Source organism: Stenella coeruleoalba (assembly GCF_951394435.1).
Source record: "Stenella coeruleoalba genome assembly, chromosome: 8".
Classification (NCBI taxonomy): domain Eukaryota; kingdom Metazoa; phylum Chordata; class Mammalia; order Artiodactyla; family Delphinidae; genus Stenella; species Stenella coeruleoalba.
Genome location: NC_137154.1, coordinates 35,644,596 through 35,668,939, shown reverse-complemented (window position 1 = coordinate 35,668,939; position 24,344 = coordinate 35,644,596). Strand labels below are relative to the sequence as shown.

The 24,344-nt window shown below is 50.5% G+C and overlaps 1 protein-coding gene across 1 annotated transcript in view; it reads left to right on the top strand.

The window, feature by feature from the left end:
• Nucleotides 1-3,362: 3,362 nt before the first annotated feature.
• Nucleotides 3,363-24,344, top strand: part of SLC6A5 (solute carrier family 6 member 5) — a 53,132-nt gene continuing 32,150 nt past the window's right edge. Inside the window, exons 1-6 of the mRNA XM_079930436.1 lie at nucleotides 3,363-4,499; nucleotides 7,100-7,238; nucleotides 9,803-9,934; nucleotides 10,283-10,456; nucleotides 18,250-18,391; nucleotides 21,511-21,643. Coding sequence (XP_079786562.1) covers nucleotides 3,984-4,499; nucleotides 7,100-7,238; nucleotides 9,803-9,934; nucleotides 10,283-10,456; nucleotides 18,250-18,391; nucleotides 21,511-21,643 — 1,236 coding nt within the window. The 5' untranslated portion in view covers nucleotides 3,363-3,983. The remainder of the gene's footprint in view (nucleotides 4,500-7,099; nucleotides 7,239-9,802; nucleotides 9,935-10,282; nucleotides 10,457-18,249; nucleotides 18,392-21,510; nucleotides 21,644-24,344) is intronic.

The window sequence follows — 24,344 nt, the reverse complement described above, 5'->3', positions numbered from 1 at the left end:
TCCGCACTCTCCCTCCCCTCTCCACGCGGCCCCTCCTCTACAGAACCTTGCGACTGGAAGTGGGGGGAAGGTGGGAAGCCAAAGCAGTGCCTCTGCCAACCGCCTGCAGCCTGCGCGTCAACCGCCTTTGAAGGACCTGACGCACGTCGGGCCCCAGGAGGGAACCGAGTGCGCACTTGGCGAGGGAGGGCCTGCGGGAGAAACGTCAGACCCGGGGGACTGACCCGGGGCGCGGGGCGGCGAGGACAGCAGTACTCCACCGCCTCTGCGCACTCCTTCTCGCTCCAGCCCGGGCAGGGACGTCAGTGCGCCCCGGAGCATCGGTGCGCTGGCTGGACGCTCCGCTGGCGCCGGGCACTTGGTGCGGGCGGCTCAAATGCAAATTGCGAAAACTGACTTTCGAAGTCGGGACTCCCTCTTGGAAGTGGGCGCAGGGCCCGCCGAGGGAGGCCTACTCTGACCTAGGGGCGCGCTTCCTGGCGCGGAAGTCGGGGGGCTGCCAGGCCTGCCCTTTACAGTTCTCGCATCCTGGTTTGGCTCCTTGGAAACTGGGGACTGTTTCCGAAGAAGCGCCCAGCAGAGCCCCTCGGCTTTCCCCGTGGCTGCCAGAGTCCAGGGCGTTTTCGAGCGCCCACCAGGGCCGAAGCAAGCGCCCCTGTGGGACTCCTGGCCCCGCCTTCTCGCCTGACCTCCCCCAGAGAGAGCCCACCACAGTCCCACCCCATCTCCCTTCCTGCCCGCTCCCGACCTCGCTGGGTTTGCCTTAGAGCGGTCCTCTAGGGAGGGCGCGATCGGCCCCCAGACGGCCCTGTGGGAGGGTTTGGGAGATTCTCCAGGGCTCGAAAGCGACTTTCTGAGCCTCAGTTTCTCCAGCTTTCAAACTGGGAGTTTCTCAAAGGTTGTTGTTAAGGCTAGATGGGGTAATTCATGGAAAGCCCCTGCACGATTGTTCGATATTGAGAGCTTAATAAATATTAAAGCGACAATACAAAGCGGCCTGAAGCCCTCAAGGAAGCTCACAAGGAAGGTCTCTTCAGGGAACCTGTCCTCCTTCCATAGTCATGCAGACCGTGGGTCCCTAGCCGGCTGCCCCCGGAGGGGCCAGGGGGCAGAGTCAGTGAGCTGAGGCATCCGCGTGCGTTCGCGCAGCTCGGAAGGAGGCGGGAGGGGCCCGGCAGTAGCGCTCTGGGCGCCCACCGCAATCTGCCGCCGCAGCCTCGCCTGCTGCCGCCGCAGCATTGTCCTCCCGCCGCGTGGGGACGGCCCAGTCGAGTGTGACGGAGCCGACCCCGAGGCAGTTGGCAAGGCTGCGGGCAGCAGGGAAGGGACAAAGTGCTTTCCGTAGCTCCCCATTTCCGAGGCCTGGAGTTGCCTGAAGGAGCCCGGCCAGAAAGGAGAGAAGGGAAGCGTTTTGATACGAATCCCCTATTAGTCTCCAAACTACACCTATGTAAAGGTGTTTTCCCTTTCTAATGATTATAGCCATTGCTTTGTACCAGCAGGAAAGTCCATCTTTCTATCGCCACGGCCACCTCCACCCCAGCCACAGAGCAGTAGAACGTCCTCTGGTGGCATCTCGGAGGGCCAGCCCTACCGCCTGGTTGCAGCAGATGGTGATTTGGAGGGTCTATAACACCTTGTGCGTCCAAATCATTCCTGGCTCTGGTGAATTTTTATTGAGAGGGCTAGGAAGAAAGAATGGGTTTCCTGTGACTTTGAAAGTGACCTAAGAACCAGGTCAGTGTTGGAAATAATTTCCTTTTTACTTATAATATTTTCAGAGGAGCTTAAAACATACAATAAGAATAGTGCTAATTTTACTCAGGGATTTCTCTTAATTGTGTTAATGGAGATAAAATAGAAATGCAAACACTAGACCTCAATTTTTAAGCGAAAACGTAGGATCTCTCCAACACTGGTTGGCTGGGAGGGTGGGCTGTGGGAATCTGAAGTCCCACACGCAAGGTTGGTACAGCCTTATAAATGCAGGAACCGTGCGTACAGCCATTGCAGAACTGTGTCGCTTCGTGAGACCCTCGATCTCTTTATAGTAATATTGCGGAATCCGCTGCCTGCAGGTTTGGAGAGGTGGCAACAGGATCTAGCCGAAGAGAAAGAGGGAAACATGACAGTGATTTAACTCCTTTCTCTGAGCCCACCTCAGCAGCCCAAAGCGCTCCTCTGGCGGCTGCGCCTCAGCTTGGGTGCAGTGGGACGTGTCTCTCTCATGTTTCCCTTAATTAGGAGGAGGCAAACTTCTATCATTCCCTCCCGCCTGCTTCGGTTTAGTAATCAGACCCACATGAGTCACGCCAAACACGCAGCCCCCTCCCGACCGAGTGACAACTGGCCAGCGTACTCTCGGCTGTTGTCCCTTTAAAACTCGAATCCAAGGAGGTAATGATTTATCAAACTTGTCTTATCAAGAAAATGTCAAACGAAGGGCACCTTGCTTTGCACTGACGCAAACCTGGCCTTTCCCAAGGAGATATAGAAAGCGCCTCTCTTGCTGGAGCCGAACCCAGTCTTGTCAATAGCTGGTTTCACTCTCTGCCTTCAATCTATTGCCTGTTTCAGACATGGTGAGTGTTTGCTTTTGTTCTTTTAAGAGGAGAGGGGGCTGCGAGGGTAGGAAGGGCAGATTCGTTTTGGGTATTTCTTTTTGAAATGTTCTGTGCATTCTGGAAGGCGAAGGGAGCGCACATTGTACTTGTGAGCATCACCTGGGGTCGGAAAGAGGTTTCCGAGGCTGTGGAGCTGAGAGGTTGGAGGTGTCTCCCAACCCCGCTATTCTGGGAACTGTCCTTGGTGCTGAAAAACCAGGTGCCGGTACTGAAGAGAGCCGCTGTGGGTCCTAGAGGCTATTGAGATAAGAATGCTGGCTAGAACTGAGATACTTAGATTTGGTGCAGATTAAAGAGTTCTGATCTGTGCGTTTGTGAAAGAAGGTTAGACGAGAGGTGTGTGGTTGAGGTGAAGGTAATAGGATTATTCTTACAGTATAATAGTAATTATTGGAACGAATATTTACAAAGCCCGGAAAGATAACACGCGGGGAGAAAGTGGATGGAGAAAACACCGCTGACAGTTATTTTCATTTGAACCTCAATTGGGAGAAAGCAAATGAAAACTAGTCGTGAGTTTTGGTTCCCAAGCCAGTGGAGGGGCATGGATATTAAACTCGTGTGAATAGTTATTCGTGGGGAGTGGATCAAAAAACTTCTCAGGTTCTTTTACATATCTGGGAATCTAGAAATGAATGTAGGTTGTGTAAGATAACTCCAGTTACTACCTTGTGTTTGAAATCTGGTTTATTACTGTTCTTGTGGGGTTGTTGTTGCTGTTATTTTGGTCGTTATCCTTATTCTTGCTTTTGCTACCTGGCGGGCGGGGGTGGGCTTTGGAGCGCTGGGATTCGCACAACCAATTTGGCCTCAAACACTCGCAGGTGCCCGGGCATCAGCTTTTGTGGCCGCAGCTTGTTTATCGCTTATTTAAAAAAAAAAAAAAAAAGCAATGTGCATTGTTGAATGACAAAGGAAATGGGGCGGAAAATTAAAGAATCTTTCTACAATGGTGATGGGAACGTGGGCACTCTACAGTCGTGATGTGAAATCCAAAGAGGGCAGGGACCTCATGGCTGTAGGGTGATTTCCGCCCTCCGCTTCTCCCCCCTCCAAAAAACATTTCTGCCTCTTTCCTTAGTTCACCTTCTATCAGGGAGGAGAATATTAGTTTCTTTATGTCATCCAGTTATCCACAAGACGGACAGACTGAGAAATAATGATTACAGTTTTTCTTGGAGAAGGAAAAAAACAATCCAGATTCCAATTTGTTCTCTAGATATTATGTCTGGACCTGAGTTGTGAACATCTCTATAGGTAGATACAGGTATTTTTAAAGCTGCCGTGACTTTTTTTTTTTTTTTTTTTTTTTGCACGAACTTCACATTATGTTTGCAGGATTGCGGTGCTCCCAAGGAAATGAATAAACAACCAGCCAACAGCCTGGAGGCGGCGGTGGCGCTGGGCCACCACGATGGCTCGTGCGCACCCAGGACGAGCCCGGAGCAGGGGCTTACCGCGGCCGCCGCCGCGCCGCCGCCGCGTGTGCCAAGGTCCTCTTCCACCGGCGCCCAAACTTTCCATTTCCCCGACGCGCGAGCCTGCGAGGCCGAGCGGCCGGGAGTAGGGGCTTGCAAACTCGGTAGCCCGCGGGCGCCGGCGGCCTCGGCGGCTCTGCGGGACTTGAGCGAGGCGCACGGCGCGCAGGCCGCCCCTCCTTCAGGGGGCGCCGGGCCCGGCAACGCGCTGCATTGTAAGATTCCGGCCCTGCACGGCCCGGAGGGGGATGCGAACGTGAGCGTGGGCAAGGGCACCCTGGAGCGGAACAATACCCCGGCCGTAGGCTGGGTGAATATGAGCCAGAGCACCGTGGTGCTGGGCACGGATGGAATCACGTCCGTGCTCCCGGGCAGCGTGGCCACCTCTGCCGCCCAGGTAAGCAGGTCGCGCTCGAGCCGCGCCGCCTTCTGCTCCCCAGCCGCGCGAGAGGCGAGCCAGGCCGAAGCGGGTGCACGTGTGCTGATGGGGAGACCGGATGGCAGAGCCAGGTGATGGATGCGGGAGGCAGCTTTGGGGCTTCGGAAACTCGCACTGCGCTGGGGTCACTAGTTCAGGGCGCGAGGGCTGCAGCGAAGCTGCCAGAGGAACTGCGACCTCAGGACCTGCCGCTACCTGCCCCCTCCCAGCCTCAGTGGTAGCGGAAATCCAGGTGCAGACTCATTAAGCAGTTGAGGCATTTAGATTCTTGCCCCTTTCTGCAGACAGAACCCCCTCTTGCTAATGACTGGGTCTTTGTTTTTTTCCAAAACAATTCTTAATTTAAAAAAGGAGAAGAAAATACAGAGAAAAACCTGGGGGAATAATCACTTAAGTCCTGTAGGCTTTGCACTGCGAATTACATTTATCACATGAGAGCTCATTTGATGAGAGGTGGCTTACATGAGGCCAGTACTGAAGTTTAAGCCTCAGAGCCTATATTTTCCAAAACCTGGTACCTAACTTTGTGTATATATATATATATTTTCTTAGAGTACCTCTCTCAATTGTATGAGCCTCAGGCCCCAAAAACCTGGATTCACCTGTGCATTTGATCCTTTACGCTCAACCAGAAGCATGAAAAGCCCACAAAGCAAATCCCAGTCCTGAGTTAGGGATGAGGCAGCTATTCCTGGAGGCCCCCCTCCCATATGGACTTTTGTCTTCTTCCATCTCCCTCCAGTTTCTCTCCCTCCTTCCCTGATTTCTTTCCTCCATCCCCTTTCACATACTTTAGCTCTTCCTTTCCCATTGCCTGCCTCTACTGCTATCTCCTCTCCTCCCCTGGGCTCAAGGGCTAAGCGTGTGTAGCCAGTGGTGGACTCTTGAACCAGAACATCTGCCTGTGTGAGATCTAGGGTATGTATAGCCCTTCTCAGTTACTCTAGTGTTTGTACACACACACACACACACACACACACACACACACACATGCCCACACAGCAAGAGCTCAGCTGTTACAATAACTAGAAATGGACATAAACTTAGGCTTTCCCGCTCGCCCTTGCTTTTGGGGTTCACCTCTGGAGCGTTTGACTGTGTGCATTAACAGCAAGTGACAGCATGTGCCCAAGAGTGTGACCTCAGGTAGAGGCAGAAAATTTGTTCCGCATGCCTTGCTTAACCTCCGCACTGCGGCAAAAGGGCTGGAATCCCCACCCTTCGTAGCCCCGGAAGAATTGAAGTGGGGTGGTGGTGGCTGGAGGTGGTCTGTGTGTGGGAGGAGTGTAGTGGGGTTATTAAAGATGTTCAGTATAGATCAAGCCCTGCCTTTGCCTATTTTCAGCTCTGCCCATCTTTCGGATTCTCGCCTTTCTGACACCCACCTCGACCCTCCTCCTCTCTCCCCAAGACTTCCTTCCCATTTGGGCAGCTGCTTCTTTACCCTCCATGGCCTGTGGAACAGTGTGGACGTGCCAGGTTGCTAGAATGAGGTGGAGGGTGACTGAGGAGGTGGAAGCTGTGCGGTGACTTGGGTCCCTGGCAGCTTTGTGTGGTGTCCAGGTGTCCTGAACATTTCCCAAGTTTATTTGAGGTGGCTTCACCTCCAGTTTTTTCTGCTTTCCAGTGAGGCATTCCAGAACCAGGGACTGCCCCAAGAAAGCATCTTAGTGTGAGCTTGGAGAGGTGAGCTCCAAAGATCCAGAGACTGCGGGAGCTGGGGGGTGCCTCAGGGGACAGTGATTCTGAGCCCCTCAGTTTACAGATGGGGACACAGAAGCTCAGCAAGGGCCAGTGGCTTGCCTGGGGTTATCCAGCTGGGACGATAAAGTTTCGACCAGAACTCAAGGTTTTCAATGTCCTGTCTCTTTGCATGTCTGTTTCTCCATTCTTCCTGTTGTTTCACCCCCGCGTCTCTCTCCTTCCCACCTCCCTTGCCCCACTGCTGAAAGGTGCCCCCTTCAGTGAGCTGACCAGGCAGGTCCTGCCCGTAGGCTTTAGAGAAAGTGAGGCAGGGGCTCTGGCTGGCTTCAGGCATTGCAGCTCTCCTTCTGGCCTTAGCATGGGGTCCAAAAAAAGAAAGGGCTGAGTAAGGGGTGTGAGGAATTTTGGGAGGAGGGGCTGGTTAGGGACCTGCTTGCCGGGGACTCTAGGCATGACATTGGGGGCCTGCTTGCCAAATGAACTCTTGGTCATGGGTTGGGGATGGAGGGACCTGCTTGCAATCCACCTACAGTTCAAGGTTTGGGGAAAGCTGCTTGCTGGTGTGATTTGACTGCAGGGAGAGAGGGGTTCAGGAGTCTATTTAGGATGGCTCTTCTGATCAGAACTGGGAGCCTCCTGCTGACAGACTCTCTGCAGGGTTGAAGGGTCAGGGCCCTGCTTGTAGATGCATCCTCTCTTCAGAATTGGGGTCCTGCTTGCCGATGCATCCTCGGTTGAAAAGTGGGGGCCTGCTTGCTGGGAAGGATCCTCAGCAGTGGGGGAGGGGCGGAATGGGGCCTGCTTGCAGACCTTCCCCGGGGCTGGTATCCGACCATGTGCTTTTCCGCCCCCAGGAGGACGAGCAAGGGGATGAGAATAAGGCCCGAGGGAACTGGTCCAGCAAACTGGACTTCATCCTGTCCATGGTGGGGTATGCAGTAGGGCTGGGCAATGTCTGGAGGTTTCCCTACCTGGCCTTCCAGAACGGGGGAGGTATGGCTTTTCCGCTCTTTCCGCCTGCGGCGTGGCGGGGCGGGCACTTGTGGGTTGGGGGGTGACACAGAGCCCTGGGACGGGGACCGAGGCTGAGAGGGGAGGCTCAGAGCAGCCTCTTCACACTCCAATTCGTCCCCTGTGGGCATCCGTGTGAAGCCGGAGGGCAGGAGCTATTGAAAGAGGTTGGCACTAGATCCAGGAGGCTTTTGTCTGGAGATGGAGCTCAGAGAAGAGATGGGTCCGCACGCTTCCTCACTGGTCCAGCTTGGGGGGCTGGGCCCTGATTCAACTGAGCCTTGGTGCAGGGAAGTTCAAATCCTAATTTAGCCCACAGGTATTTCGGTACCCGACACACTCCCCACACTTAAACAACTTTAGAGCCAGGAGCTGTGCGATCCTGGACGCTGAATTAAGGAGGCTTTAAGATCATAACCTGGAAATCCGAGCCTACATAGGAGACTTTGGGAATGGGCGCTTGGGTCGTGCAGAACGCAGGATGCAGGCGAACCAGGAGTGGGGAGAAGAGAGGGGCTGGGGGTTGTGCTGTTGAAAATCTATTAGAAGCACCCCGCCACACACATCCTCATGGGCACAAGCAGGGCATATTCTGACTTTAGCAAAAATCGTTTTGCAAAAACGGTTTCCGTTTCATTTGTCCTCACTGGGTGGAAGGAAAACCGTTTCTACAATGGGGAGGACGCCAGTTAGGCCTCTAGGATCCTCTCCCCTGCCCACCGAGGAGGGACCCGGCACATTCACGGTCTCCTTTGCAAAGCGGGGCTAAAGTGACAAGTCAAACCCCCTCTAGGAATAGGAATTTGCACCCAGGATTCCCTTTCACAGCTTCTCAACTGGACCAAGGAGACCAGAGCTGCGCCCCTCACTCCATCGGGTTAGGCAGCTTAAGTTTGTTTGTTTGGTTGGTTTTGTTTTTTGATTTTGGTCTCTCGGTGCGCTCCAGGCACAGGGACAAGGGACAGATGCAGCCCCACGTGATGATGAAAACGGAAAAATATGTTAATACCCTCCCCCTAATTCCAAATTAGGACACGTTGACAAGTATTTATGAGGAGCGCAGAGCGTTCGCAATCAGGGGTGCCCCGGAAACAGAAGAACGCATGCTGGCCACACACATACGGGCGCCCCAGCCGTGTTACCCCTTGGTTCTCTGCAGGGAGTCCCCAGACCAGGGTGCCGTGTTAAGCTTTACAGTACCAGGAAAGGGGGCGGGCACTCAGGTTGAGGGTGGGGAGGGAGTTCCAGTCCAGGGAGTGCGGCAACTTTGCAGCCCTGCTGCTCTCCCTGCTGGACAAGTCAAAAGGGTCCGTGCTTTGCTCGCCCGGGATCTGCGATCTGCAATCTGCGAAGTGTTGGGCTGCGCAGGGAGCCGGACGCTGGGAGGGTAGGCAACCTCGTCCGCACTGCAGCTCCGGGCCCCTTCGCGGCGCGGGTGGAGAGCTCGCTTCCTCCCTCCCAGCAGCAAAAGAGAAAGATTGCGCAATCTACATCTTTCTCGAAAACCCATTCAGGAGAGGATAAAGCAAGAGCCCTGGTTTAAAGCAACAGCCCTGGTTTTGCCCCGACAGGAAAGGCCCTTCCAGCAGGAGGAAGAGACTAGAGAAAGATCAGCTTTCCTTCAGTGGAGCCCAGTGTTCTGGACTCTGGCATCTCGAGTCTGAATTGGTTCTGACTCTGCAACAGCACTCCCTCGTCCAAAGATCATGGCTATTCCCCAAGCCTCTACCGAACAACCTCAAAGAATCCTTGAGGATAAAGAACCCCAGAGAACCCTCAGGAAGTCTGCGGAGGCCTGCCAGCTACTGGTGCCCTAGACTGGGCGTTCTGGGGAATAGACGTGAAGGGTCAACATCAGGGGCCCTCAGTCTAGACGAGACGCCCACATAAATAGTGTCAAGTGCTTAGCGCCTGGGGAGAGGTACTGTGGGAGGACAGAGAAAGGAGGCTTCCTGAGGGAGGAAGCATTTGAGTTGACCTTGAAGGATGGAAGGGACTTCTAATGTGGAGAAGGAAGTTGAGACGTGTGTGATGGCTGAGGTAGTGGGGAAAGGGATGTCCCTGCCACCCGTCTGGCAGAGCGGGTCCAACCCTGGTTGGCAGAAGGTATGCAGGTAACAAGTTGAGGGCTCCTGGAGTCCTAGCTTAGAAGATTTTAAGGTTTTGGAGGGCTAAGGTGCCAATGAGATTTCACCAAATCTGACTCCAGTAGTGAATCAAAGGTGTGGATTTGTTGAACATTAGAAGAGCTTAATTTGGAGACACTGAGGTACTAGAATAAGGAAGAGAAAAGAAGAGAAAAGAAAACTCACCCAGTGTGCAACCCCTAGCAACCCATCCAATGGGGAACTGAAAAAAAGAATGTGTTTGCAGGGTACCCTTGTACATTTCAGAGGAGGGCTCTTAAATGTCCTGGGTACCTGTGGTTGAGCTGGAATATCGAAAGCTTCCTAGAGAAGGCAAGGGAGCTTCCTCCTTGAGGGGGAAGGTGGAGCCAGCTGGCCTGGGCCTCCCTGGGCTCTCACCTCGCACTCTCTCTTTCCAAGGTGCTTTCCTCATCCCTTACCTGATGATGCTGGCTCTGGCAGGGTTGCCCATCTTCTTCCTAGAGGTGTCTCTGGGCCAGTTCGCCAGCCAGGGGCCGGTGTCTGTGTGGAAGGCCATCCCAGCCCTACAAGGTGAGTCCCCCCTGCCTTCCAGCTCCCTCAGCCCTCCCCTGCCCTCCGTGGCACCACGTGGCCCCGGGGAGGGAGACCTGCTTCTGTGATCAGGAGAACCCGCTCCTTCCTTCTCCGTTTGATCAGTTTCACCACTGGGGCCCTCTGGAGAATGGCCCAAGATCACCTCTGGCATGGTTCCGTTCCTGGCAGAATGCCTTAGTGTTCCTGGTAGACACAGAGTCTTTTCCACTATTAGTGTATCCATCTGTAAGAGAGAGCCAAGACCTAGGTCCCCACCCTGTGCCCAACTGTAAGGATTCCGCAGGATTTGGAGGGAATGAATCCCTGGAACTTTTGCTTCCACAGGCTGCGGCATCGCAATGCTGATCATCTCCGTCCTAATAGCCATATACTACAACGTGATTATTTGCTACACACTTTTCTACCTGTTTGCCTCCTTTGTGTCTGTGCTGCCCTGGGGCTCCTGCAACAACCCTTGGAACACGCCAGAATGCAAAGATAAAACCAAACTTTTATTAGGTAAGTTTGGATATACCTACACTAGGTGAACTATTCATTCATTCAATGAGGACGAATTGAGCACATATTATGTTTGCCAGGTTTTGTGCTGGGGGCACAGAGATTAAAACCAACATCAAATGTACTTAATTCTAATATTTAAGGAACTCATGGCCTAGAGGAGGGGTAATCAAATTTTTGTTTGCTCATGAATAGCTAGAGTGTTTGTTTAAAATGTAGAATTACAAGTCCACCAAATAGTCTGATTTACTAGCTTTGGCTGGGGTCAGGTCCCCAGGTGACTCACATGCACGGTACAACTTGTAAAGCAATGGGGTCTAGCATCTAGGGGAGCGATGCTTGTGATCCTGGGTCCACACTTCACAAAATGCTGCCCAGTGCATGAGGTAAACATGAGAAGAGACACTTAAACTGAGGACCTGTGATAGAAGACCTAACCTAGAAGAGGGGAAGGCTGCCCAGGGAGGCAAGGCGTGTGCCTGGGGGAAGGCTGGTTCGGGCCTGAAATCCACTGGGACTTGAGGACTTGGGGGAACTGTCAGCTTGTTGGGTCAAGGGCAAGGGCGTGACGGTGAGGAGGAACAGCAGAGTGGCTGGCAAGGCTTCTGATCTGTAAGACGTTTTGCCCCTGATGGTGCATGTGTTTGTGTCAGGTAACTTCTCTCTGGATCTCAGTTTTCCTCATTTGAAAAATAGAACTACTAACAACATTCTTCATCCTACTTACCTCTGTAAGGAGAAAAGAAATGGAGGATATGATCGTAGTTGGAAAAACATACAAATAGAAGGTGCTAGTATCAGTTGCCTTTGCAGGTGCTCATCATTTTAATGGGCACCAATAAGCAAGTAGTTTCTTCTCTCCCCAGCGGAGCTGTTATTCCCTTTAAGCTGGATCTGGCTGAAGTCAGAATCTTGTGGTCTCTGTATGATTGGCTTTTAGTGTTGGTCCCCCAAACCAGCACTTTTGCCCTGACAGCCTGCACACTGCAGAAGTAGGAAGTTACTTAAATGCTTTGAGTGTGTAAGAGAGAAAGATGACCCATCCCTCCCACACCCCAGAGAGATGCACATCCCTAAAGGCAGTAATGCACACTGGAGTATTTTTCCACACATGTGCATGTATGCACACAACACGTCCAGCCTCCACCTTGAGAGGCTTTGAACGAGACTGCAGGAAAGCTGAAACCGGAAACGTGCGCCCATCAAATTCAAACCCAGTGCATCTGAGTGCTCAAGAATGGGAGGATGGGGATTTGTGGGGTTCCCAGGTGTGCGGCCCAGTGGAATGACCAAGAGTAAGTGCCTCTAGACTCTCTGGGCCTCAGTGCCCTCATCTTTACAATCTCCACGTGGACGGATTCTTAACTTAGCGCAGTGGTTCTCAGCCCAAGCTGCTACACAGGAGAATCACCTGGGGAACTAGCAAATCAAGACATCACTTAGGGTCCAGCCCAGACCAGCTAAGTTGGACTCTCTGGGGATGGAGCCTAGGAATCTATTTTTACAGTTCCCCAGCTGCCCCCAAGGGTAAGAACCACCAGGTTGGTGTTTGCCCACATCCCTTAATTAAGCTGCCCTTAACCATGTTTGGAATGGAGTGCCCAGCTTCTTTGCCCTGGAGTCCCTACCAACTCAGGGTCACCTCTGCAAAGCTGCTGTCTGAGAGAACCCCACTCAGATACCCCACTTAAGGTAGCTGTTCTCAGATTCACAACCAATAATCTGCTGCTGGAATGGATTCCCAAAAATGTCGTTTTGGCAAAGTGCATTTTCTAGGATGTGGGGCTGGAGTGGAGAAAAACCTCAAGGTCATCCCAGTGCCCTGCCTGTCTTTCCCAGATTGTGTCTGGGACGGAAGTTACTTTCCAAGGGAGTACCTCTTCCAAAGAGAGCTGTTGCCTTGATCCAGCCTCCAAGGAAGCTTCCCTGGACACTTCCCTCAGGGGGTCACGTGTGTCCCACAGCTGTTCCTCGCGAGGGATAGGAGTTCAGAAACACGTTCTCCTCTGCCAACAATATCCACTAATATGTGTGCAGCACCTTAATAATAATAGCCAGCATTACTTACTACACACCAAGCACCATGTTAAACCCTTTAACTCATATTATCAATGTTAAGATGGACAACAGGGGCTTCCCTGGTGGTGCAGTGGTTGAGAGTCCACCTGCCGTTGCAGGGCACACAGGTTCGTGCCCCGGTCCGGGAGGATCCCACATGCCGCAGAATGGCTGGGCCCATGAGCCATGGCCGCTGAGCCTGCGCGTCCGGAGCCTGTGCTCCGCAACGGGAGAGGCCACAAGAGTGAGAGGCCCGCGTACCGAAAAAAAAAAAAAAAAAAAGATGGACAACAAGCCAACATATGGTTTAATTATTATTTCCATTTTACAGGTGAAAAATCTGGAGCTCAAGTTTATAAAGCGAGCTCTGTGGTAGACCTTAGATTTGACCCCAAGTTTGCCTGCCTCCCAAGGCCACGGTCCTAACGACCAAGTTAAATGCTTCTCAGTCTACAAAGCAGCTTCATAAATGATGTCTCTGCTATTCCTAATAAGAGCTCCATACGTCCCAAGAGGCAGGTGACGTGATCACTATTTCACAGGTGACAAAGTGGACTCTAAGCCTTAGAGGGTGGAAGTATCAGGCCACAAGTCTCAAGGTAGAGCCAGCACAAGGATTTGGGTCTCATGACCCCTGATTCTCTGCTCATCCAGGGTTCCTGAAGGTTCTATTCTATCAGCCCTGGCAGAGTGACATCTGTCCAGTTGTTCCCTAACTGATGTTTTTAGCTGAGATTCTGTAGGTTTAAAAGAAAGCTCATTTAGGGGCTTTCCTGGTGGCGCAGTGGTTGAGAGTCTGCCTGCCGATGCAGGGGACACGGGTTCGTGCCCCAGTCCGGGAAGATCCCACATGCCGTGGAGCGGCTGGGCCCGTGAGCCATGGCCACTGAGCCTGTGCGTCCGGAGCCTGTGCTCCGCAGCGGGAGAGGCCACAGCAGTGAGAGGCCCGCGTACCGCAAAAAAAAGAAAGCTCGTTTAAACAGTAGTTTGACTTAGTAATTCCACTTCTGGGGATCTATTGTTAGAGGAAAATCAGAGACACAGGTAAGGACTATTCGAGATTGTTCATTGCAGTCATATTTACAATCTAGGAAAACACCGGAAACAGACGTGTAACAAAAATTCAATAATTCCATGGTTCAAATAAATCATAGTGCATCCATAGGATGAAGTATTCTATAGTCTTTAAAGGTGAATATTCATGAAACATAGGGAAATCGTCAGCATATCCTGTTAAATGTAAAAGCAGGATACCAATTTATAGTATAATTTCATTTTTACTAACAATATGTGCTGGCTAGAAAACATATAGGAAGGTGATACGCAAAATGTTAACTGGTAAACTTGGGGCCATTCTTTTTTTTCTACATTTTCTATCAGGGATGTGTATTTATTTTATAGTCAGAGAATATATATGTATATATATGTATGTGTATACACACACATATATATAGTGTGTGTGTGTGTTTTTTACAGCAAGCTGAGCACAGTGACTGGGCCAGGCGTGTGGGTGCAGGCCCCCCCGGGTTTTGTGGAATTTTTTGCCTGGCTCACAATATCCCAGGGAACATGAAAGGCAGAGTGAAGACATTAGACAGCTAAGCACCTTGTCGACTGGTATAAACCGTAAAAACGATGCAAGCTCTGAGCAGAGAGAGACAATGGACATTTTTCACTCTGTTCCCTGGAAACATATGGACAGGCTGGGCAGATCTTATTTCATTCTTAGCCAGTGCTTTAAAATTTTTTGTTTGTTTGTTGAAAATGGAGGTATCGATCCTTTCCCCTCTCTTAGTGGAGACCCTCAATCTGTCCTTCCCTGGGTTATCCTCACTTGACTGGGGCCAGGTATCCTTTGTGTAAGTATTGATCCTTTGGGGTCCTGGGGTGTCTTGGAAAAGGGGATGATGGCCTGACTTATAGAGACATGGATGGCTTTGTAGCCCCACTGCTCTGCTGGACAAGACCAGAGTCCAGACAGTCCCAGGCTGCCTCCCAAGTGGCCGTACTGAGAGAAGCTTGTTTAGGAAATGGAAAAACTCCCTCCTCCAGGGCGGTGTTCCACAAATGACCTTCCAGGCTCACCCTCCCCCTTACAACCCCATAACCACCGTACCCTGTGTTAGTGGGAAGCTTGTCCCAGGAGATGGGGGTAGATTCCCACGCCATTATGACCTTCACTCATAGCAGGGAGGGGTTTATCCCATGGCCCTTCAGCTCTGCTAGGGACATACTGCCTGGGAGCCCTACCTCATCATTCAGATGCCAGGACCCTGTACCTGCTCCGGCCATGGGCAAAAGCCCTGGCTCCGTCCACCGTGGAGGCTGAGCTTGCCACACATTTCTCAGGTGTAGATTGTGAGAGAGGCTGTCTTCCTTAGGGGCATTCAACCCTCCAGGTATTTGTAATGTTGAAGGGCTAATCCATGGCCTGCCAAGTAAGACCAGCAACGGTTCTTTGAAATTGGGAGCTAGCTGGGTCATTTAAAATGCGAAGTGCACAAATATCATTTCTGTTTCTGGAATGGCTTAATTTTCATTAGAACCTTAATTCAGTGATTCCTTTTCTCCCCAGTCTTTCACATGCTTTCATTTATTCATAATTGCCCGCGTAAGGAGAATCTCATTCGAACAGCTTCCAATTCAGCACGATCCTTATCGCTGTTCTTTGTTCAGGGTTGCTAGGCCGCAGAGCTAGCCGATGACACGGCCCATCGTTCCTTCCGTTGCTGGCCGACCTGAAGGCGCAGTGTGCTGGGAAGCGCGCCTCTGCCGCCCAGTGGTGGGAAGGGATGTTGCAGGAGGCTTGAGGCTGCAGGGAGCCCTGCTGCAGTGCCTCAGGGACGCTGTGACCTTGCACTGCAGGGGAGAGCGGTGATCCAGAGACGCCCAGAGACGCTCTGTAGGGAAGCTGTCCATGTGCTTCTCAGTGCCAGTTTTGGAAGCAAGCGATTTGGCGTTTGCCCGTGTGTTAGCGATCTCGTCTGTCTTAGGGGACGTACTTTTGGGCAGGAGGGCGAGAAATAACTTCTGTGCTTGCTTACAGAAAAGGGCTATGGATGGCCCTTTAATTGTCTTCATTCTGGTGCCTGCTGGGGGAGACAAATGCTTCCTCGGTAAATAGTTGATAATTATGAGGTGAGATTCCCCCTGAAAGTCTCTGTTATTTGACTAAAGAAGATAGTTTTGAGTAAGAAGGTATTTTGAGGACTCTAATAGTGGTTGGTGGTTCTCAAACCTGGGAGATTTTGGCAGGAGACATTTGACAGTGTTCATAGACAGTTTTGGTTGTCACAACTGGGCTGGGGTGGGGTGGGGTGGACGGATGTTCCTGGCATCCAGTGGGCAGAGGCCAGGGATGTTGCTAATACCCTGCAATGCATGGACAGCCTCCCACAGCAGAGAGTTTTCTCATCCCAAGTGTCAGTAGTACTGCTGTTTAGAAAAATTCTGGTCTAAAGGACTCATCAGAGGGAAGGGATTCTTTTAATTACTCTTTGCAGTTTTATCCAGTATTCTGAGATATTCTGGGGGATGTGTGGGAGGTAGTAGATCATTTACGGCTGGCAAGTGGGATTGAGAGGCGACGCTGAGGATTAGAGATGCTCACCCCATGCAAAGGTATAACAATGGCGAGTGCATTGCGCCTAAGTTTTACTGAATCCAGCTGTGTGCTAAGCATTGCATGAAATTTTTCCATTCATGACCTATCTCACTTAATTTGGTTCTTGGAGCAACCTTCAAACTAGATACACTATTATCAGAAAATGGAGGCTTGGACAGATTAAGAACTCATCCAAGCTCTCAGGGCTAGTGGAACTCCTGAACCCATGGTTTTACCCACTTTGCTGTTCCACAGAGGGCATAAATTGGGAGTCCATGCACCAGATCTAGGCTGCATGTGCTTTTTTTTTTTTTTGGTTTTGTTTTGTTTCGTTTTGGTCCACAGTGCTTAAAGACAATTTGGCCTTATTTCCAATGTTTTAAAAAGGAGAGATTTCATGTAAATATCCGGATTTTCTGCGTCTTTTATCAGGACACCTAGCAAAGCATGGCACTGATTGGCTGGTAAGTCGTCCCTCGGTATTAATGGGATTGGATCCAGGAGGCCTTTTGGATACCAAAATCTGCAGATGTTCACGTCCCTTATATAAAATGGTGTAGTACAATGAAAACAGTATTTCAGCCAGCCGCCATCGAAATTTCAATCCGTGGTTGATTGAATCCATGGATGTAAAACTGCGGATACGGAGGGCAGACCATACTCTCTGTTTCGCCACCCCTTTTTACCCTCCATTTTATATCTTTCTAATTTGTGTCACCAGCCTGGCTTCTGAAGGTGTTTGAGTTTATGTTCCCTGCTCTCTGTTTCCCAGTAAAGTGGTTAAGAGCATGGCCTCCAAAGAGAGAGTGACTGTTTGCCTCCTGATTCTGCTGTGTGACCTTGGCAAGCAACCGCACTTCTCTGTGCCCAGTTTCTTTACCTGTAACATACAGATAATAACAATACCTACCTCGCAGGCGTGATGTGAGGCTCAAATTAGTTAATGCATGTAAGACATTTAAAATAGTACATAGTAAGTGCCATATAAGTGTTAGTTATTGTTGTTATTGTTACTTTTCATCTCTTTATAAATTAATATCCTTTGGCATTAATCCCGGTGGACTCTTTATCTAAAATGTCCATCAAGTGATCATAGAAACATTGTAATGTGGTCAGGAAGACTTCAGTATCTTCCTATTTCAAATGAGGATCATCATAGGCACCTCCCAGGTCTTCTGAGGCTTCCACAAGATAATAATTGGTAAAGCGTCCAGCACGGTACCTGACATGCTAAGACTCACCTGATTAGTTCCCTGTTCCCATCCCAGCCTAGGTCAGGCATTCTCAACCTCAGCACTATTGACATTTTGGGCTGGATAATTCTCTGTCGTGGGACTGTCCTGTGCATTGTTGGACGTTTAGCAGCATCTCTGGCCTCTGCCCACTAGTTGCCAGTACCACCCTTTTCCCCAAATATGACAACTAAAAATGTCCCCCGACATTGCCAAGTGCCCCCTAGTGGACAAATTCGTTCGCAGTTGAGAACCACTGTGTTCAGTCCTGTTGCAGACTCACGAGCACATGCGAGTGTGCAGAAAGCGCGTGGCACACGTATCTTAGGGAACTTCTGTATGTCGGCCGTTGTGCCAGGCAGTAGGTTCAAGGTGGGCTTATTAGTGAGCCTTCTGTGGTAGAGCCCTTCAGAAGTTTTACTTATGTCTCATTAAAATTCATTTCTGCAAGCCATTTATTTTTTGTGGAGTCATAACGACCCGGCTTTGAATCCTGATTCTCTTCCTCATTAGCTGTGTGATTTTGGTAGAATGACCTAACCTCTGAGGCTTTTCCCTCATCTGAAAGACGGAGGCAGTCGTACCCACAGCACAGGCTGTTGTGAGCCTTACGTGAGATAATGCATGTAAAGTGCTTGGCGTGTAGAGAGCGCTCCAGAAATGAGAGCCATTGTTGCCAGGACCGGGCACTGCTGGGGGGTACTGGGGGCTCTGGGATGAATAGCACACAATTTGGGGGTTCATCTGCGTCTAGCTTTGCTCGGTTAATACCCTCGCAAAGCTACTCTCCAACATTTGGCAAATATGTTTGGCTTTTATTTTTAAGTTGCTAGAGAGATACACGTGTCTACTGTCTGTACAGATTTAACTGTGTTTTCGTTCCATCCTCTCCTGAACAGATTCCTGTGTGATCAGTGACCATCCCAAAATACAGATCAAGAACTCAACTTTCTGCATGACGGCTTATCCCAACTTGACAATGGTTAATTTCACCAGCCAGGCCAACAAAACATTTGTCAGTGGGAGTGAAGAGTATTTCAAGTAAGATTTTTAAAAAACTTTTCTAAGAGAAACCCAGTGAATTAGTGACTATCCAACTTGTAGACTAGAGGGATGGGTTGCCTCCCTCTGTACCTCCCTACCTACTCAGATGCTCAGGGAGGAAGATTTTTTCCCCTGGTCTGGCTTCTGGGAGCGGGTTACTGTGCCCTGTGGGCCTGGAGAGGAGAGTTGGCTGAATGCTGGTGGGAACAGAATTGGTGCTGCTGTAGTTCATGACGCTGATGCCAAAAACATTGCAAAACCTTCCTCCGATGCGATCTAAGCAGACCTTCAGTTGACTAGGTTGTTTTTTGTTTTTACTTGTTTTATTTTTTTCCTTCTGCACTTGTGAGGGGAAGAGAGACAAAAATTCAGGAAAGTCAGGAAACAAATCATGATCAGTGATTTGGTTTAAAGAAGAACTAATTCTTTCCTTTTTTTTCTCTTTTAAACAGTTCTGTCTTAGTTTTCTACTTTCTTCATCCATTTTGCCAGACACTGGGGATTGAGGTTTGGGGATTGAGGAAATCCTCAGCCACCACAGGAAGATTTAATAACGTTCAGGGAATTATTTCATAAGGGAGGTAGATGGAGACAGAGTTCAACAGAGAGTAGATAATGTTCTCTAGCTAAGCCTTAAGTCGGGGCTTGTAAACTCAAATGTACTTGGGGGCTTGGTAGGGAGGTAGAGGTAAGACGATAGAGAATGGTGGGGACTGTGGCCAACGGGAGGGGAGGTCTGCCCAGTGGAAGGGAGGCTGCTGATGCTCAGCTCCAACTGGCCCCTGTCTTATGGGAATTGTGGGCAGTGCTGCCAGAGCTTCCATTTTACAAGAGAAGTTGGAAATAAAGTAGGAGTTTTTATGTGTCTCTCCCACTTTAAATGTTAGCAAACGAATTCAGATGAAACTGGGGTCACGTAAAGTGCATGTGTCAGGGGGCCCCTGGTTTGTGGCCTTTACTTAGATAATAGGAAGTGGTTACTACTGTTCCCACTAGTTCTTCCAAGCTTTCTGTCTTGTGGACTTAGAGGGCACATGGATGTTTCCTGTAGAACAGAAGGGGCGCTTAGGCTGAATGAAGAAATAATCCCCTTTGAAGAAAACATAGGACCAGTGAGGGTGGGCCTTGATTCACCCTGAGCTCTGAGAAAGGAGTCTGACCTCGTGGTGGGCTGAAATCTGATCACATAATCCATGTGGTCAGGTGTATTATGAAGTGTTTTGCAAATCTACTTTTGGTGGCTTTGCTAATCCTCTGGGACCAGTCTTAGTTTCCAAGAGGGAATGTTATCAGGAGCTTCTTGGGGCCCATCCAACATCCCTTATTAAATCATGGAGTAGTTGAGATGGCCGTGGAATTGTTGACTAGATGGCCTGCCCATTGTGGGGTTGGGGGTCCTTTTCAGTGTTTAGAAGTATGGTCCCTAAGGTTTGGAACAGGCTGGTTCCACCCTTGGTGACTTCTACTCTACTCTAGAGCCCAGGTTGCCCCAGGAGTTGAGACTAAAAGAGCTCCGGGTTGCTCTTGTGAACCGCAAAACAGCCTCTCACAGTGTCGCTGGCTAGCTGGCCAGAGGGGTGCTGTCCCCTTCACTTCCCTCAGCAGGTCAGGACACTCGGCCGTCATGTCTGCAGTCCAGTAGAGTCTGGATGCTGGCTGGCCCTTGATTCAGGTCACAGAAAGACACCCACCTACACGCACAGCACTTTCATCCAGGCTGTGTGACTTTATCACAGAGTTGAGGGGATTGTCCCATCTGGCGTCATGACTCATGGTCTCTGAAGCTGCTTCCTGTCCCCAGGGATGAGGCTGCCTGCTCGCCCTCTAGCCAGGGATGTGGGCGTCGCCACCTTCAGCTTACACACAGGTGCCAGCAGCCGCTACAGATGAGCGCCAGCCCCCTTCTGTGTGCGGCTGGTTGTCTGTCTTCGAATACGTTCCTTGAGTAAGGCCCAGCCAGCCCTGCTTTTACATTTCAGCCAACCTCAGCCCTGGGACATGCTCATCACAACCTGAACTGAAATGCACAGCGGCATTTTAAATTCTTTTACCATAATGACTCTGTACTGATTTTTTTAAATTTAAAGTTGTACAAAAACTATTGGGATACGTTCCCACAAAAGAGTAGAACAATACAGAAACACACAAAAATCATCCTTGACAGTTTAGAGTTTCTGTTACTGATGTGTCCTTATGTAAAGACAACAACCTCCATGATGCCCATTCCAGGGGCTGCTACACCAGGACCCCCGACGCTGTTGGATTTGTTGCACTGCTCCTGGGGCAGCTCCAGATGATGGTGGAGCTGACATAGCCTTGTTCAGAGCCCGCCCAGGGCCATAAATAATTTTTTTAAGTCGAAGTATAGTTGAATTATAATATGGTGTTAATTTCAGGTATATAGCAAAGTGATTCAGTTACACACACACACATATTCTTTTTTAGATTCTTTTCCATTATAGGTTATTACAAAATATTGAGTATAGTTCCCTGTGCTAATACAGTAGGTCCTTTAGGGCCATAATTTTTTTTTAATTTATTTATTTTTGGCTGCGTTGGGTCTTTGTTGCTGCGCGCGGGCTTTCTCTAGTTGCGGCGAGTGGGGGCTACTCTTCATTGTGGTATGCAGGCTTCTCATTACGGTGGCTTCTCTTGTTGCGGAGCACGCGGCTCTAGGCGCGCGGGCTTCAGTAGTTGTGGCACGCGGGCTCAGTAGTTGTGGCTCACGAGCTCTAGAGTGCAGGCTCAGTAGTTGTGGAACACGGGCTTAGTTGCTTTGCGGCATGTGGGATTTTCCTGGACCAGGGCTCGAACCTGTGTCCCCTGCATTGGCAGGTGGATTCTCAACCACTGCACCACCAGGGAAGCCCCTTTAGTGCCCTAATTAATTAAAAGCAGGGTAAATTCAGTTGGTCTCACCGCAGACAGCTGTGGGAGGGAGCCCGGATCAGCAAATCCCTCACAACCTGATCTGATCAGGTCCCTGATGGGGAGGGTGGGGATGCTGGGATTTTGTCTGAGGCTCTGCAGGAAGATAAAGCCTGCAGACTGTCACCTCCGCCAGCTCATCCTTCCCCTCCTTCCTCCCCTCCCTTCTCTCTCCTTTCAACTCATAGGTACTTTGTGCTGAAGATTTCTGCAGGGATTGAATATCCTGGCGAGATCAGGTGGCCACTAGCCTTCTGCCTCTTCCTGGCTTGGGTGATTGTGTATGCATCCCTGGCAAAAGGAATCAAGTCTTCAGGAAAAGTAAGAACTTGTATTTATCTGAGAGAAAGCTCTGGGACCCCCAGGGCTGTTTGTGTCATAGAGCAGCCAAAGGGCACTGGGATGAGAGTCGGGAGGTGTGGGTGGAATTCTGACTCGTCCCTGAGTAGCTGTGAGGCCTTGGACAAGTGACTTCACTGCTGTCTGTAAAATGGGATAATGCCTTTCTCCCCGGGAGGTTTTAAGGGTTAACTGAGACAGATGTACTCAGGGCTCCTTGTGGATGGCGGGGGCTCTGTGGTGAGTTTCCTTCCTTCCCTATTGGGGACCCTTCACTCAGCAGATGGCACTCCCCGATAGGATTCAATCTCTCCCGAAAGTCTAGAGTTGGTGCTGCCGGCTTTTTGCTTCTTGGTCTGGCTGCCAGCTCAGTCACTGCTCCTCCCAGGAAGCTGGAAGAAGATCAAAGTTGTGAAGGGGATTCCTTCTCCTCACTCCTGACCACGCCGTTCTCCGCCTTTCGTGCCCTTTCTCCAACCCCATCCCAACACTCTCCCACCCCACATGCCCCCAGCATGACAGGGCAATAATCCTGCCAGTGGGAGTTTGGTCGAGCACGTGCTTGGCCCCTCTTGCTAGATAGTCGCTTGGCAGGTCCTCTGGAGGTGGTGGGACACCCACCCCAAGCTCAGTTCCAAGGCACGGCAGGCACGGTGTGCAGGGTCCCTCAGGACATGCTGGATGTTGTGGTAAAGGTCCCAGTGTTTTCCCCTCATCTTCCTGCTGCTTTAGAAAAACCCCGTGAAACGGTTAACCAACCACTTTGATGATAACCAATACAAGTTCATCGTCTGGAGGGTCATTTGCATGTCTCAGCATGAAACCCCAAATGTCTTTAAGGCCCAGGGAATAGAATGTGGTGGTGGACTCTGAGACCACAGGTTGTGGAGTTCGGCTTGGTCCAGTCGTCCAGGCCAGGGTTTACTGTGGTCACAATAGCAAACAACCCGTTTGGAAGGATCCAGCCTCACGGGAGTGAGGGTCCGTGCCGCCTCTCATCTCCCAGGCATGCTTCCCAGGCCCCACCAGGCACCCACACCTGGCACCCATCAGCTACAGAGAGCGGTCTGTCTTCTCCCTGGACTCGTGGACAAGCTCACGAGGGCCTTCTGATAACAATTCCTTCTGGTGCCCTCCATGTAATCTGGTTCCACACGGGCTTGAATGGTGGATTCTGGCAGCTTGGTCAGGGTCACCTGAGCCAGTGGTGCCCTTAAATGACATCAGGTGGGGAGAGAGCCAGACTGGGGGTTAGGAGACCTGGGTTCTAGCCCCCCAGCCCTTCCGTGGTGTTTTCTGTGTAGGGACATCTCCGCTTGGACGATGAAACCTGGTTGAGCTTTGGATTTGCCCTTAGCTTTTATTTATTTAGCTGATAAGTGGAAAGCGGATTTTCTTTGTCTTAGCTATTTCAGGAGGCTTCGGTTGTCTCATTTCTAAAGTGAAGGCAGTTGGATTGGGCGATGTCTAAGACCTGCTGGCTCTAACATGATTCTGTCAGAACACTTGCTGGGTGAGCTGGGGGTACTTTTCCTCTCTGACCTCTGTTTCCCCCTCTGTAAAATGAGAGCTGGGATTGAGGACCCTGCTAGCTCTGAATGAGTATTATGAGACTGGAGCAATTGTTTTTCTAGGGCAGCAGGAAGATGAGGAAATGTTAACATGACCCTCACAGTAACGTCCTGTGAGTCCTGAGGTTTCCTGGGCTCCTCGCCTTCCGTGACTTGGAACTGAGCTTGGAGTGGCAGTAAAGGGCCAGCCAGGGCTTCCCTGGTGGCGCAGTGTTTGAGAGTCCGTCTGCCGATGCAGGGGACGCAGGTTCTTGCCCCAGTCCGGGAAGATCCCACATGCTGCAGAGTGGCTGGGCCCGTGAGCCATGGCCGCTGAGCCTGCGCGTCCAGAGCCTGTGCTCCGCAATGGGAGAGGCCACAACAGTGAGAGGCCCGTGTACCGAAAAAAAAAAAAGGGCCAGCCAGGTGGTGATTGTTTAGCAAGAGGGACCATGTCTTTGCTCAGCCAAAATCGAACTGCAGGACCATCTCGTATAGCTAGAGATGGAGAGAGGGCACCTTCAACCATAATCGAAGTGGCCGGACAGGTCTCTAGCAGAATAGGCTAGAAGGTGTGATTGGCAGGAGAAGAGGTGTTAGGTGAGGAGGATCAGAACAGCAGCCTTGTTGGCGACATGAGGAAGGATGGCCTGGTGGCTTTAGAGTCAGACCAGTCTGAGTTCAAATCCCGTCTTGATCACTTTCTAGTTGTGTAACTCTGGACAAGCTGTTTAACCATTGGAACCTCAGTTTCCTCATCTGTAAAATGGGGATAATAGTACATACCTCGTAGAGCTGTTCTAAGATTAGGTGAGAGAATATATATATATATATAATATATATATAAATATATAATAAATATATATATATAAAAAATACCTGGCATATGATCAGTTCTTAATTGACATTAACTCTTTTCATTTTTGTGATAATGATTGGCTGATGTATTGAGTGGATATTGTCCCGTGATGACATCTTGAAAGCAGTGGCTCTGGTGGGAAAATGGAAAGAGAAAGAGAAGTTGGTTGAACACTCTGTGTGCCAGGCACTCTGCTAACTACTTCATCTGCATTAGGGCATTCAATCTGCCCAACAACCAGCTAGGTAAGGACATTTCTTCCCATTTTATAGAT